The sequence below is a fragment of the Lonchura striata genome, chromosome 1A (assembly GCF_050655825.1).
Source record: "Lonchura striata isolate lonStrDom1 chromosome 1A, ASM5065582v1, whole genome shotgun sequence".
NCBI lineage: Eukaryota > Metazoa > Chordata > Aves > Passeriformes > Estrildidae > Lonchura > Lonchura striata.
Window position 1 is genome coordinate 65899438 of NC_140741.1, and position 14716 is coordinate 65914153.

General features: G+C 39.9%; 1 protein-coding gene across 2 annotated transcripts in view; it reads right to left on the reverse strand.

Annotated features, from left to right (window-relative positions):
* The window catches only part of LOC110469774 (guanine nucleotide-binding protein G(t) subunit alpha-3), a 77484-nt gene that overhangs the window by 43616 nt on the left and 19152 nt on the right, over positions 1 to 14716 (reverse strand). For both annotated transcript variants that reach the window (XM_085568373.1, XM_021528865.3), the window contains exons 2-4: positions 9240 to 9282; positions 5186 to 5327; positions 1013 to 1170 (exon numbers count right to left, since the gene is read on the reverse strand). In XM_085568373.1, the coding sequence (XP_085424499.1) occupies positions 1013 to 1170; positions 5186 to 5327; positions 9240 to 9244 (305 nt within the window). In that variant the 5' untranslated portion in view covers positions 9245 to 9282. The remainder of the gene's footprint in view (positions 1 to 1012; positions 1171 to 5185; positions 5328 to 9239; positions 9283 to 14716) is intronic.

Below are 14716 nucleotides of genomic sequence, written 5' to 3' on the forward strand. Positions count from 1 at the left end.
TTTGGAAGGTATAAAGAGAGGAAGAATTTTTAATATTTTCTCTGCATATTCCCTGCATTTTATCTACAATTATTGAACTATGGATGACTTCAGGTTATCTCCTGAAGTCCAACATTCAACCATGTCTTTCTTTTCCTGACTTGTGGAAGGCTCACCCAACACCTTGGAAGGTTTTACCCTGCAGGTGCCCTCAGCCTGTAGGAGGAGCTCCAGGAGTGGGAAACCTCCACCTGCAGGTCTCAGAAGATGGACCTCAGCTGGAACAAACCCCTGCCAAGTTTGGAATCAGACTTGAGCACTCTCAAAAGACTGACCCAGTGACACCTCCCTTCAGGCTGTGTAAGGGCTGAGTGAGAAGGCAGCCAAGCAGGACTGGGGCCAAGCAGGACAAGCAGCCAAGGCAGGGAAAGTCCTGAAAAGTCTGAAGTCACTGGTAGATCTGAGGTAAGAGAGGTGCCCCAGTTGGATGGTGATCCTACATGGGGGTGGGCTTGAGCAGCCCTGGTCAGCCCCCTGCTGATGTGTCTGGCACCTCCAGGGTCCAGAAAGGGACCGGGGGCTGTCAGGCTGGAGAGCAGCTGCAGCACCACTGGTTAGGCTGAGGTGGTGATGTAGGGAGCACCTGTCCCTGCAGCTCGGTTAGTTTAGAGGAAAGTTTTCATAATTTCCTCCTGACTAATATTTAGCATCTTGCAACATACAAAAAGTATCACTCTGTGTAAAGCCTAAGCTGTTTCAAGTCACCTTTCCCTCATGTTGTCAAACTTAGAAATATGCAGAGGGAGAGCACACTTTTTTCCTTCTTAACCATTCAAACAAACCCACAGAAGCAAATAATTTCCGAAACCTCGTTTTCACTTGTTTCCTCCAGTTATACATTTGTGATATATTATAAACCACAGCAACCCCCTCATTTGCTCAGGTTAACGAGCAATGATTTCCACAGGCTGTTCTGAGGGGGGACAGATGTTGTTGGGGCAGAAGGCAGCTGTTGAGCAGCTGTGTCACCTACTAGGCGGCCGAGTCGCTGAGCTGGTACTCCGCCGCCCTGGCGAAGCAGGCCCGGGTGCCGCCGTCACGCCACAGCCGCTGGATGAGCTCAACCAGCTCCGGGGACATGCTGCCATCCTCCAGAGTGGTTGCCATGGCACACAGCTTCCCTTCATCTTCCTAAAGAGAGATTTCAGTAAATATCGTGCCAGCGCGCTGTGCCCCTTCACCTCCTTGAAGATGAGCTTGGTTTATGATGAATTGAAAGTGCAAAAATTCTCATTTTCACTCTTTTTTCCAGATTGCTGTACTCGCCTGTGCATGTGAACATCTTTTTACAGGTTCACTTCCCTTTAGGTAGTGCCAAGGTTAGGAAAAAATTGAAATTGTGATGCACAGGGTTTTCATCTTTTCTTGTTTTGTTTTGATATGAAGGCTCAGTTTCATTTTACCATAGACACTCACAAATAGTCCAACTTGGATGGAAGGCTTTTACATTAAGAGAGTTATAGGTTATCAAAAATTAAATTAAAAAGGACATTTAAATGTAAAATATATTATAACTATATAAATACAGAAATCTATATCTGAAGGAGGTTTTGAATGTGTTTGCAAGAAAAGAATTTCTAGCTTTAGACCCCAGTAAGAAATTTGACAAAGTGAATATAACTAGTGAATATATTTGTGGGGAAGAACAAACCTTTAATGAATAAAATCCCAAACATTTTAGATATATTATTCTGTATTGTCTTTCTTTTGTAATCAAATAAAAATATTTTAAATAATCTATTTCATTAAAAATATTTATCTTCAGTAGTTAACAGCTTAGGATTTTACTGTAAATAAAGAGCAAGATTAAAATAGTCATTTGATACACTGCCACAACAAGGGCTAATTAAAAAATATGGCTCCTTTCTAGTCATAGAAGTAGGCAACTCAAGTGACTTGCAAAAGTATAAATGGATTCTGATAGACACTGTTTTGGCAGGGAGTATGTTTTATTCAAAATCAGGAAGCATCTTCACAAAAATTTTTAACAAATTTATTTTAGGAATGTGCTATATTTTTATGTCGCAAGAGGAGATGCAGTTTATGGAAAATTTATAAAAGTCAGAGACACATCAAAAATGAGACACTGCATTTTCTTATGAAAGAGAAATTGAGTAGGCATGGAAAAAAAAAGCAAGAAATTGAGTAGGCACGGAGGAAAAAACCCAAAAACAGAGGAAATAACCACTGGAAAATTGCCTTCACTGGAACGAGGGAGGAGGACAGCAAGATAATTGCTCTTCTACATCAACCAGCCCCAGCTCCACTTACACCCCCATCCCCTCCTGCAGTGCTGGGATCAGCAGAAGCGAGTCACTGTCTCCTGTGTGCCCCACATTTGTCTCCAGGGTGCACACTTGTTCAGCAGAAAGATAAGACTTGGAATGTTCTCTGCTTCAAGATATGACATATCATGGAATGATTACAGCTATCCACCTACTAGGTTGGATTTGTGGGTTGAATAACCGACAACAGGAAGCCTTTAGCTCAGAGTCTCTAGGTGTAGAGGGTAAATGTTCATTGATTATTGTGCAAAAGGGGTCAAGTGTAGATTTTTGTGCTTACATAATTGTTCTGGGTAATAAGAATAATAAGAAGTAGAGGTGGAATGTTCTGGGGTGACTTTATGATGCTCGTATCCCCATTCATTTGTTTAGCCCAGAAATAAGTTTTGCACCTTTAAGATTGGTTCTGAGAGCGAAGTGGGGAAGAGAAGAAATGTGGAGTTTGTTATCAGGAACTGCACTTGCTCCCCAGCATCCTCTCCTGGACTGTGCTGTCTGCAGCATGGACAGACAGCGGGACAGAGCTCTCCTTTGCTTTTAGCCAGGTTTTAGCTGGCTGAGCCAGAGAACTTCCCTGGAATGTGGTTTTTCTTTTTCCAGGAACTGTTCAAACTTGCTCTGGACTGAACACCCAGAAAAGCACTGGCAGCTCCCACCTGTGGTCCGGACCACAGGATTTCCAGTGCTGGGTAGACTGATAAGAGACTGAGCGAGCTGAGCTACAGCCCACCAAGGGGACTTTCTGAACTTGTCATCTCTTATTGTTTAATATTGTTCATTTTTTTGTTCTGGTGAATGCCTTGCCTGTAAAATAAAATAAACAGTTTTCCCCACTTTTCTCCAAGGAAATATTTTTCTGAAGCGGCTGTGGGAGGACCTGCTTGAATTTGCTTTCTGGAGGAACCCCTTCAGAGCTTCTCTCCCAAAATTGCCCTAAACCAGGAAAATTATAAGGGCAGCAGATTGAATTTACCACATTATCACCCTGATTTGTACAATATTTTACTTCTTACTGGCATTTACAAAGACTTAAGATGATTTTCACACTAAAATAGATTGGAATGATGTTTTAGAGAGAAAATTACCTCAATCCCCAGAACAGATGTTCTTTAAATTAAGTGTTAAGGCCTTTCTGTACCAGTAAGATGTATTTGCAGGCAGATCTGGAATATGGATAAGCATATTGCTTTTGGGGCCAAAATAATCCCAGTCCTTTGAGCGGCTAAATCTGGACCAGAACACACAGCAAGAGCAAAGTCCAGCTGAAATCAAAGCTTATATCAAAACAACTCAAGCTTATAAATTGTTTATGATTTTATGGGAAACGTAAACTAAGTTTTTGGAGGTTTTTGGAATAAAAGGCAATGTTGAGTGGCAATTCAAATAAATATGACCAAAATTTCTATTTCCTCTAAAAATCACATGCAGGTTGCTCTTCTGTCATTCTGGGAGAGAAGAAGACAGGCGCTGCAAACTTTCTATACAGCTGTATTCACTTGTGTTCCTAGAAGCCTATTCTACAATGACAGCAAGAGTGAGCTGACTGTGCTATAAATGATAAACATACAAAAGCTGTGTTTTCTGCATTTGGTTATATATAATGCTAAGAAATGGACTGGGCTATTGTGCTGTGAAGTCCCTTGAAAAGGGTATTGATGAAACTGGCATAGAGGGAGTCGAGCCTGTACAGATATTTCAGATAATTTGTCAGGGTTGAGAAAAGAGACTGAAATACAAGGGCACAGGGAGAACATATCTCAGGAAGAGGTGGCAGGGTCTGCACCATGTAGTGGAGACCAGGGACTGAGCCAAGCAGGACTTTTGGCCAGTGCTGCAAGGTCCAGCTGTAGCCATGGCTTGGGCCATGCAGGGTGCTTGATGGCTCCTGATGCAGTACAGCACATTAACATTGCCCTGTTTTCTGTGTGCTGCTTTTGGGCCTTGTTACATTTGTTTGAAGGACTTGTATTCATGGAAAAGATTTAATTTCTGTTTTGTCAAATGCCAGAATGAGCTTTAGTAACCCCTGAAGATTTTGTTTATCATTTTTTTAGGTCAAAGTACCACATGTCATTATAATGAAATGTAGACTTCTGGAACAAGTAAAGCTCTTTCAGATAAGCAGATGTTATTGCATCCAAGATAAACCTCTAGGGATTAGGCAGAATTTGCCAAAATTGGAATCAACTGATTTTCTGACAGGCATTTGAGGAATTCTCAGCAAGATCTGAATTGCAGGCTAAAAGACTAAATCATTGCATGGAGAAGAAAAGTTTTTCCTTTATTTCTGTCCTTGAAAATTCATCATGATTGACAAAAGATAGCAGGTCTTCTTCCTGTAGCTTTGCCTCCATCTGCCTGTGCAGAGGATTTTTGACTGTGTCAGGAGTGTTGGACACCACTTCCCTGTGGTGTATGCCAGTACTGCATCCACACAACAGGGAGGTCTCTGTTCCAGGAGCAATGTCAGACTGAAATGCTCCCAACATGTCTACATGACCTTTCCTTACATGGCTGAACCCCAAGGTTTGGTCATAAAAGGAAAATATTTTTTACATTTCTCAATAGCAATACATAAGTGACTAAGCAGCTAAGAAAAGGTTTTTTTTTTTTTCCTTTTCTGTTTTTTTTTAATGTCTTTTGTAGCAATCAAAACAGGAGTCTATGCAAAAGTTAGGCATCAGTTTTGAGAAAATAAAAATAAGTGAGGACATTTTGTCACATGCAATTCAAATGCTGCTCAGTTTCTACTGTCAAAAAGAAAATACTGGATCTTTTTTGTTCTACTAGTCTCTAGTATTACATTACAAAAAAAAAAAAGTTTCCAATACCTATTTCAAGAGAAAGGGTGACATACTTACAATTCTACCAGGGTTTTCATAACTGATTCCTAACTTAGTCATTGCTTTCACAATGGTCAGGATAGACTGCACAGTGTTACTGTAAATGATAGGTCTGAACTCCATGCGTTCCTCGTAGGTGAAACCATCTTTATGGATGATCCTGGTGAAAAACAAAACAACAACAAAAGGCTTATGGGATACATTAAAAAGTAATGAAAAGTTATATCAGGGACTTTTGTAGTCAATGTGAGAAAGAATTGAATCCATCTGGCCCTTGGAAAAGCATTTTTCAATGGTTGATCTACCTCTTCTGCTAGAACAGGAAAACAGCAGTTTCTGTCTTTGTGAGGTTAGTTGTCTGCACCCAGTCTGAGTGAATAGATGCTGGGGGTTAGTCTAAAACAAAGGATGAGTCTAGAACAAGAGCCAGGCCCATACGTGGAGATACAGGGCATGACACATTTTTGTACTTAGCTCCAAAATGTTTTATTATTGGAAACTACAATATTAGTCATGGGCTGTCACTGCTTGTTCAGTCATCCTGATTTTTGTCCAGAATCTTACGTAGATAGAAAAATTATTGGAAAAAATGTTTTAGCCCTGGGAGGCACTTATCAAGGAAACAAGGAAAAAAAATTAATATTTCTTTGTGAATCAACTACAGTTTCTAGTTATAACAAAGTCTTATTATTTCCAGGCTTTGGAGACTTACATTTTATTCCATAGGGCAAAGAGACTTAGTAATCAATTTCAGTAATCTTTCTGACAGAGGAATTAAATTTCATAATCCTCCTTGACTGGAGAATGGCATGTGGTTAAAGTTCTCCAAATCAGTGTGCAGATTATATCATGGCTTAGAGACATCTTTTTCCATGAGTTGTGAAAAAGGATGAAATCTTCGCCCACATTAGCTGGGTGTGCTCTCAGTGAACAGACTTGGAACTGCTTTGGCTGCTGGAACCAAGGCTCTATCCTTCCTCACCTCAGCTGGTCAGAGATGAATGCTATTAAATACAGAATTTCAGGGCTTTGGGGTTTGGTGTTTTAGCCCATCTTGCCTGAGATAGTCTGGAGAGAGCTACCTCAGTAGCCAAGTCAGAAAGCCTGTTAGAAAACAATTCACTCACATACAGACACACAAAACCCAGATGACAACAGATGTGTCTCAACATTTCTCTGATTTATGGATATCAGAAAACTCAAAAGTTGCATTCCTGTGCCTGTAGGAATAGCATCTATAGGAAAAAAAACTCTCTCTAAAATGTTTTCCCAATCACTTCTTTATCAGGCAACTTTATGAACTCTCTTTTGAAGCCTTGACTTTTTTGTTTTTTGAATGCTGCTTTCATCATGAATTCAAATGAATTTTGCATGATTCAAAGGAGTTCTATTGAACTTGGGAGAAAGAAAAAACAGGAGCTCATGGAGCAGAGATCACCCCCCATTTAATGGATGCAGGTTCTTATTCACAAAAGCAGGGCTTCTCAGATAGGTGACTGATTCAGTCTCAACAGGCACGATGAGTTACCAAATATTTTGCTTCCTGCTTTTCTTCACTGAAATATTTGTAGAAGCTTCATGCTTCTAAATAAGAGCACAGCACAGAGATATGCAACTTGGTTTTCAAAAAGTTAGATCACACAGTTAGAAGCACAGAGCTCCAGAGATGTTTTCTGGTTTTTTTTTGTTTGTTTGTTTTTTGTTTTGTTTTGTTTTGTTTTGTTTTGTTTTGTTTTGTTTTGTTTTGTTTTTAGTAGCTCTCATAACCATCCTCATCTTTTTATGCTGCAAGAGCCTTGCAGCATATCTGTATTTTGAGTATCAGAAGATATTTTTTAAGGCTTAGTGGGTGGATATAACTTTGATTAAGACTGAAAAAAGTGTGATTTATTAATTAGAAAATTATGTTTTTAGTTATAAAATTACTATGGTTTTGCTGCATGATTTCTTTTGCAAACATCTGTCAGTGTTCTTTAGCAAATGTTATGCTTCATTGAAAAAGATTAACTAATATTGGGGGTTTTAACTGAAAAAAATCCCTTAGAAAGTCCTTGGTTGTGACAGAAAGATGACATTTTATATGAAAAAATACCATTTTTGTGAAAGGTTTTCCTGTAAAATAATTAATATTTGTAATCAATTTGACAGGTCATGACTGCACAAGTCTTTTTATGTAACTCAGCTTTCCCCTTCCTGCTTTTAAAGCTTGCCAGCCTTCTTAATGTGCTCAGTTCAGAGGAACATCTTTAATCTGCTCCTGCTTGGGGAAGCTTTGAGCACAACTCAGCTCAATGTTTTGCTGAGTAGGGAGGGTCTCCTGCATGGAACACAAACCAGAAATAAATTTATCTATTATTTAACTGAGGAAAAAAAGTTTAGCAAAGTATTGGGTGGATGGTTATGAATATGTTTGATTACAAAATTAGTTACTTAAACATAGAAATCTGTTCTTATGATATAATATTTTTAACTTAAGTCTTTAAAATGCATTGGTGAAGATAATAAATAGGTAGGAGAGCGAAAGTTCAGGACACTATTATTGATTTCATAAACAGGTTGCTTGATTTTTACACAGGAAGAGATAAGGGCTTACAAAGTGGGATCAAATTTAAATAGCTGCAATCCCTGTGTAATTTTTTCTATATTTGGACAGTTTTAGGAATCCTGGACCTCTCTATGAAAATAAGACTAGACACAACAGAAGTATTTTATCAGGTTGTGCAGTAAAGAGGATTTGCCATTCAGTGTAAGTACCGTGCCTTAAACTTTGGTGGATTATTAATTCAAAACAGATACATAATTAGCATTTGGCTGCTCTTAAAAGAAAAAATCTATGAATTTATTTGTAACCTGTTTTTCTATATATGAAAATATTGTCAAACTAAATTGTAATTAGCACACACATGTAGAGGGATTCAGCCTTCCTCTGAATCCAAGGAAAGTGAAGTCCTGACTTCAATCTCTGAGGGACCTTGTGCACTTTGAACAAACAACTGCAAGTATTTTTGCAGTAGATTTATGATGCACTCACAATATCTCTGTAACCAGATAGTCAGTCCAAATTCAAACATGGATTTCTGCACATGAGCTTGTACAGCCTGTTTTTTTTCCAGATTGATTATTGTATGAATACTTTTTGTGCTGATAATTTTCTTACTAAAAGCAGTTCTTGCATCAGTCCCTACCCATGGTATCGTGGGTAGCAGCTGCTCACTGTGCAGGCTGCTGGCTAAATGTGTTCTCCCCTGGCCTGTGGGAGACCTTTTTAACCAATGAAACAAAACAAAACAAAACAAATGCAAACAAAATAAACCCTCACAAAAAACTCACAGAAAAACCCAACCTCTTGCAAAAAAATATAACCCCACGCCCCTAAAAAAAAAAAAAACGCAGGAAGAAACCCTTCTCTGTTCTATGGTGTAATGTGAATATTTTGATATTTACTCTTGAAATACAGTGAAATCAAATGAAATTAATAAGAGAGATGATTCACACCAAGTGTAGTTAAACTGTGGAACTACTCGCTGTAGAATGCTGTGGGTGTTTTTAGTTTACTCTGGTTGAAGAAAAGATTCAGGGGCAGACATGAGGGCTGCTATAGAGGCAGAGTGGTGCTGTCTCCAGTTCAGGATGGTTTCCAAGCCACAGATCATCAGATCCTGCCAGGGTATCCAGCACAAGTGTGCTGGCTTGGCTGCTCTGATGGTTTGCAAACATCCTTCAGTGGCATCTGCAGGAGACAGGGTCTGCCAGGTGGTTCAGCCACCACTGCTTGCCTCTTGCAGGCATATTCCCACTACAGAAACTCCCACCAAAGCCAAGGAAGCACATTCCCTGGTCTCCATGCATGGGCCCAGTGCATGATTTGGTCATTCAGGTTTTACTGAATCCACCTGTGTGTCTCAGACACTTGGTGATTTTCTTTATAGTGTATTTGAATGGAAACCTGATTTGAATGATGTTTCTTTGCATTTTATTCAAATAAGCATAAATATTGTAATAAGACTTTAGCTAGACAGCTTATACTACAAATACCTAATTCAACATCTGATATGCATATTCAGATACTTACTTCATTTGCTTTACAATAGTGCTCTTTCCTGACTCTCCAGCACCTGCAGAAGGGGAATGTTGAGAAGATATGATTGATAGATGAATAAGAAGCAAGTATTAAAAATAACTCTCTGGAACACTGAATTTTCTATCTAGGAAGAGAAGTACGGATGTCTTAGTTTCTCATTGTACTAAGTATAAACCCTCCTTAATGTCCATTTGGATTTAAAAAGAACAAAGTCTGGGTTAAAGTATTAATACTGAAAAGGAAAGGGACACTTGAAAATAAGTGAATATTCAGTCAATTAAAGAATGTAACAGAATTTTTAGTTAACAAGTAAATAAAATATGGATAATATTTTGATTTCATCACTGGCAAATGGGCAGGAAAACATAAAGCTAGTACAGCCTCTTTTAGTGTGCCATTATTACCTGGTTTGTAGCTGCTCTTTTAATTTGTATTATGACCATTTGTAAGCCAAGTGAGCTAGTTCTTTAGCCAGCTTCTGTGAGCAACTGGGAAACCAGAGTGTAAAGATTTATATGTGGTCTAGCTCATGGCACAGAGGCAGCACATGAACAATAGAACAATAGTGTTGACACTGGTTTTTTGTCAGTTCCTCTGCCACTGGTCTGCTGCCATGGCTGGAAGTGGGAAACCTGCAGAGCAGTCCACCAGTTCCACCTTGGGAGTGATTCTGCAGGAAAGCCCCACAGCTGCTGAGGAGGTGCAGGCATTTGCTTACACAGCCAGTTCAAGAACTAGGGCATAGGATTGGCCAGATTATGTACTGCTAATTTGCCCTCTTATCTCATGGAAAGTGAGTAACCAGAATGAAAAGTGCCTCCGTTGCAAACCAACACAAGTAACTGACTATCAGCTTCGGTCAATGAGAGTGATAAGGGTTGGCAAGAGCTGCCGAAAAAAGAGACACCTGATGAGAGGATTTAACTTTGGGAATCCATGGGATAGGATTCATAGAATCAGAGAATATGCTGGTCCTCACAAGACCCCTCAAGAATCACACCATGTGCCTGAGAGCGTTGTCCAAACACTTCTTGAACTCTTTAGGCTGGTGCTGCGACCCCTTCTCTGGGGAGCCTGTTCAGTGCCCAGCCACCCTCTGGGTGAAGATATCAGACCTAAACCTCCCCTGACACAATCTCATGCTCTTTCTTTGAGTCCTGCCACTGATCTTGAAGTGATCAGTACTTGACCATCTGTTTCCCCTCATGAGGATGTTGAAGACTGCAGTGGGATCTCCCCTCAGTCTCCTCTTCTCCAGGCTGAACAGATCTCAACTGCTTCTCCTAAAGATTCCTTTCCTGACCCTTCACCATCCATCCTCATGGCCCTCCATTGGATGCTCTCTAATAACTTAATGACTTTTTATATTGTGCTGCCCAAAACTGCACACAGAGCTCAAGGTGACAAATATTCTTCAGATTTTTAAGAAACTGACCTATTCATTACCAGAATTTGTGTTGTCGTTCCTGGCTGTGCCTGAATCCCCCAGGACAAGGCTGGCTCTCCTGGCTGCCAGGGCTCTGCTGGCTCATGTTCAATTTGCCATTGACCAGGACTCCCAGGTCCCTTTCCCCAGCCCTGCTCTCCAGCCTCTCATTCCCTGCTCTGACTGTACATCCAGGGTTGCCCCATCCCAGGTGCAGAATGCAGCACTTTCCCTGGCTGAACTTCATGTGGTTGGTGCTTGCCCATCCTCCAATTTGCTGAGATCTCCCTGCAGGGCCTTTCTGCCCAGGAGGGAATTGACAGCTCAGCCAAAGTCAGTTTTGCTGAGAAACTTCCTTAGTATTCCTTCAAGTCCTGCACCCAAGTAACTTAAGATGGTGCTGAAGAGAACCAGGCAGAGGATGGAGCCCAGTGGGACCCCAGCAGTGACAGGTCCCAGCCTGATGTCCCCCCATGCACTGTGACCTTTGTGCCTGGCCCGGGAGCCAGCTGCTCTCCCATCGTGTAACTCACTTATCCAGCTGTGAGCTGGACATTTTAGCTTTTGTGAAAGCATCAAAAGCTCTGCTGAAGTACAAAAATATTCATCACAGCTTTTCTTGTACTAGATTACCTTGTCCCTTATGGTGTCAAATATTTCTGACAAAACCAAAATCAGAGGCCTAAGTTTTTAACCAAGAACTTCTCAGTAAATAGAACAAACAGATTACAGGCTTTTCAAACACATTCTGTAAAGGTAACAGTATTCAAATTACAAGGATTAATTTACACAAATGACTCACAAGACACAGCAAACCATACTCAAAGCATTTTCTGAAACCCATAATGTGAATGTTAGAAAGTTCAAGATAAAAACAAGCCCATGCAAAATGGGCTGATGCTGCCATCTGCCACAGTTTGGAAAAAATGCAAATTTGTTGTAGATCATTTATTATCCTTTCAGTCACCTTCTGAAGAGCTTGGTAAAGCCCTGTCAGCAAGGTAGTGTTTGCTACACTTTTTGTGGGGAAGAGAGGAGGCTGTACTGAGAATTAACCTCATGGAAAGATGCCAGGAAACATAATATAGAAATTAACTTCTCTTCCAGATCTGAAAGACACCATTAAAATAGAGTGAGAGATGTATTTTATATGTTTTGGATGCAATTTTCTTTAATTTATTTAATATAATTGGAAACAATTTTCTTTAATTTATGATCCAATAATGCTTTTATCCAAACAACATGTGACTTTCAGACTATGGCTTCAGCATGGAGTATCATCATAGTTGTAGCAGCATTTTCTCCCCAGGAAGTGGGTCAGGAATAATTTTATTTGCACCTGCTTTTTTAATTCCTTCCCTTGACCATGTAGCCTCCTTCTTTGGCCAGTCCCTGGTATGGAAAACCAGGGGTAGAGCTGCATTTCCACTTGCTGCAGTGGGTTTCCTCTTGCAGGAATAGTGGCAAAAGCACATTACAAAAGACCTAGAGTGATTACACAGGGAGCTGAAGGCACCTTCATCAAGCCCAGATTTTCTGAATCATAGACAAGAACTTAGGACAAACAGTCTTGTCCTGAAGCTCAGAAAGAACTTAGAGTTTTGAGAAGCTCTGTCAGCTAACATCTACACTTCTTCCCAGAGATCACCTCCACCATGCCCCAGGGCATGCCATGTTGAAGCGCTGAATTTTGCTGGCTGCAGCTCTCACTTTGGGTACTCCAGAACTGCATCCACCCATGTCCCAAGCCTTCCCTGGTTCTGGGCATCCTGGGACTGAAGAGCAGGCTCAGCAAGAACAGCCATGCAGCAAGGCTGCAAAGGAGCTGTTCCCCAGCAGCTTGACACAAATCCCCCTCCTGCTCTGGGAATGCTCAGCCTCTTCCCTGCAGGACACTACGGCATGTAGACAGAGCAGAAATAGAGAAAAAAATGAAGGTGTCCTGAAACCCAGGGAGAATCTCATAAATTCAAGGGGAAACAGGCCTTCAGCTGTGATTTTACATTTTTGTTTTTCTAAGCAAAATTTGTTCAAATATCTGTGGAGAGTACAAGCTTTCAAGATTAGCATCTGCTGAGGCATTGAGCAAGGTTCTTATATATTAAGATGCTCAGATAAAGAATTATTATTTTTACAGTTGTTTTTCCTGTGGAAGGAAAAGTTTAGTTTAGTAAATTTTCCAGAATTAAACACAGGGAAATAAAAAATTCCTGCTGAATATTTTGTTTTAAGCCTGTCAGAAAGCCCACTGACATAAGTCAGCCAAAAGCAGGAAAAGAAAATATTCAAATAAAATCAGAAAATATTTCACACCCCTGCCTGATCTTTGCCTGTGCAATTCAGAAGTCTGGATATTGTGAACTAGAATGGAAACAATACCTTAGTCCTCTTATGAGACTCAACAAACTTAGTATATTAGCGAAAGAAACTAAAAAAAAAAAAAAAAAAAAATTAAATCTAACCTTCCTGAGACAATAATGTCCTTAAATACTGCCCTATTCTCCAAAAAAGAAAATCAGTATATTCCCATCAGTGGGATTGTTAGGCTGTCTTTGTGCCCAAACCCTATGTTTTCAGGCGAGGTGTTAATAGCAGGAAGTTAAGCTTCAGTAATACAGTAACTGTTTCATTTAAGTGGTGTTAAGTATCTATACTACAGATTTCTACATTCAGACTACTTACCAGAGACTCTTATAGTCAGTGGAGAGAAATATTTGCTACAAAATCTGAACTAAACAGCTTCAATTTCTGTTCCCCTGAGGCAGATGTTTAAATTAAATTATGTGAGTTGTGCCCCAAAAGGTGAGGTGAGGATGACCAGGTCTGTTGAGGTTGGCTTTCATCCTGACACTGAAAACTGTAGACAATGAGACATGGAGTAATGCTTTGAAAAGAAATAAGTTAAAATGTTAATGATTGTTTAAACTGTGTTCTTATATCTGTGAAATAGAACTTATAATTCTAATTTCTGTGAAACATCACTGTGAGCATCAGCTCTTTTGGCCGTGTTTGGAATGTGCACTGTACTTTGCGCAGCTATAAATCAAAAGCTTGCATCCTGCACATCATACAAACTACAGGTGATGTGGCAGGCCAGATACTGCACTGATACAAAGAAATGAAACTTTCACCTTGGAGTTTGCTCCAGACTCATAAAACAACCTGATCTTTTTGAATTATAAATATGTAGAGACCATATTTGTGGGCGTGTTGGGGGATGGGATGGCTTTGGCAGCACGGGAGCACCGAGCACAGCGGATTTAACGCTCTTGGCTCCTGGCAGCTTGTGAGGAACGTCACAACATGACATCATTTCCCTCCTCCCCCAGTTTATATGTGCATTTAAACTGTAAATCATCCCAACCCAGTTAGTGTGCTTGTCTGGGTCACGGTGCTTGACATAAACAAACATAATGCCTTTTTTCTGAATATAATTTCTATCTTTTGTAAAGGGACCTACTGGAGGCTATAGAGACACCACACTAGATTTCAAATAATACTCTCAGAAAAAAGTCAGAATACCCTGGGGTTTTTTACATTTTTGGTGTAAGGAAAAAAGTGATTACACTGAAAATCTTATGATATACATTTCTTCCTTTTTTTGAGTATTTTCTACCAACTTACCGAATGCAAAAACAAAATATGGCATCTGGTCTGAAGTTTAAAGGTAACATAAAGTCTGGCTGAACAGAAAGCTAGGACTAGGTAGGACTAGGCTGTCTTGAACAGAGCTTCCCTTATTTATGAAGTCTAAAATCTGTATCATTTCTGATATCACCTCAGATGTGTGGAAAGATTACAGGTACAAATCTGAATTTAATTCCTTCCTATCTGGCTATTTCTCACTCTGGTGGTTCAATTGGCTCCTGATACACTGTTTATTCACATTTTTTTAAGAAGAAAATTTAAGTTATGAAGAATTTTATATATTTTTTGCCTCTTCAACATATTTTTTATGAAGGCTTTCTGATCTGTTTTTCAGGAATAAAAAGCCTTCAAAAACATTACCCACTGACAAATTTGAATTTTTATCATGTGAGAT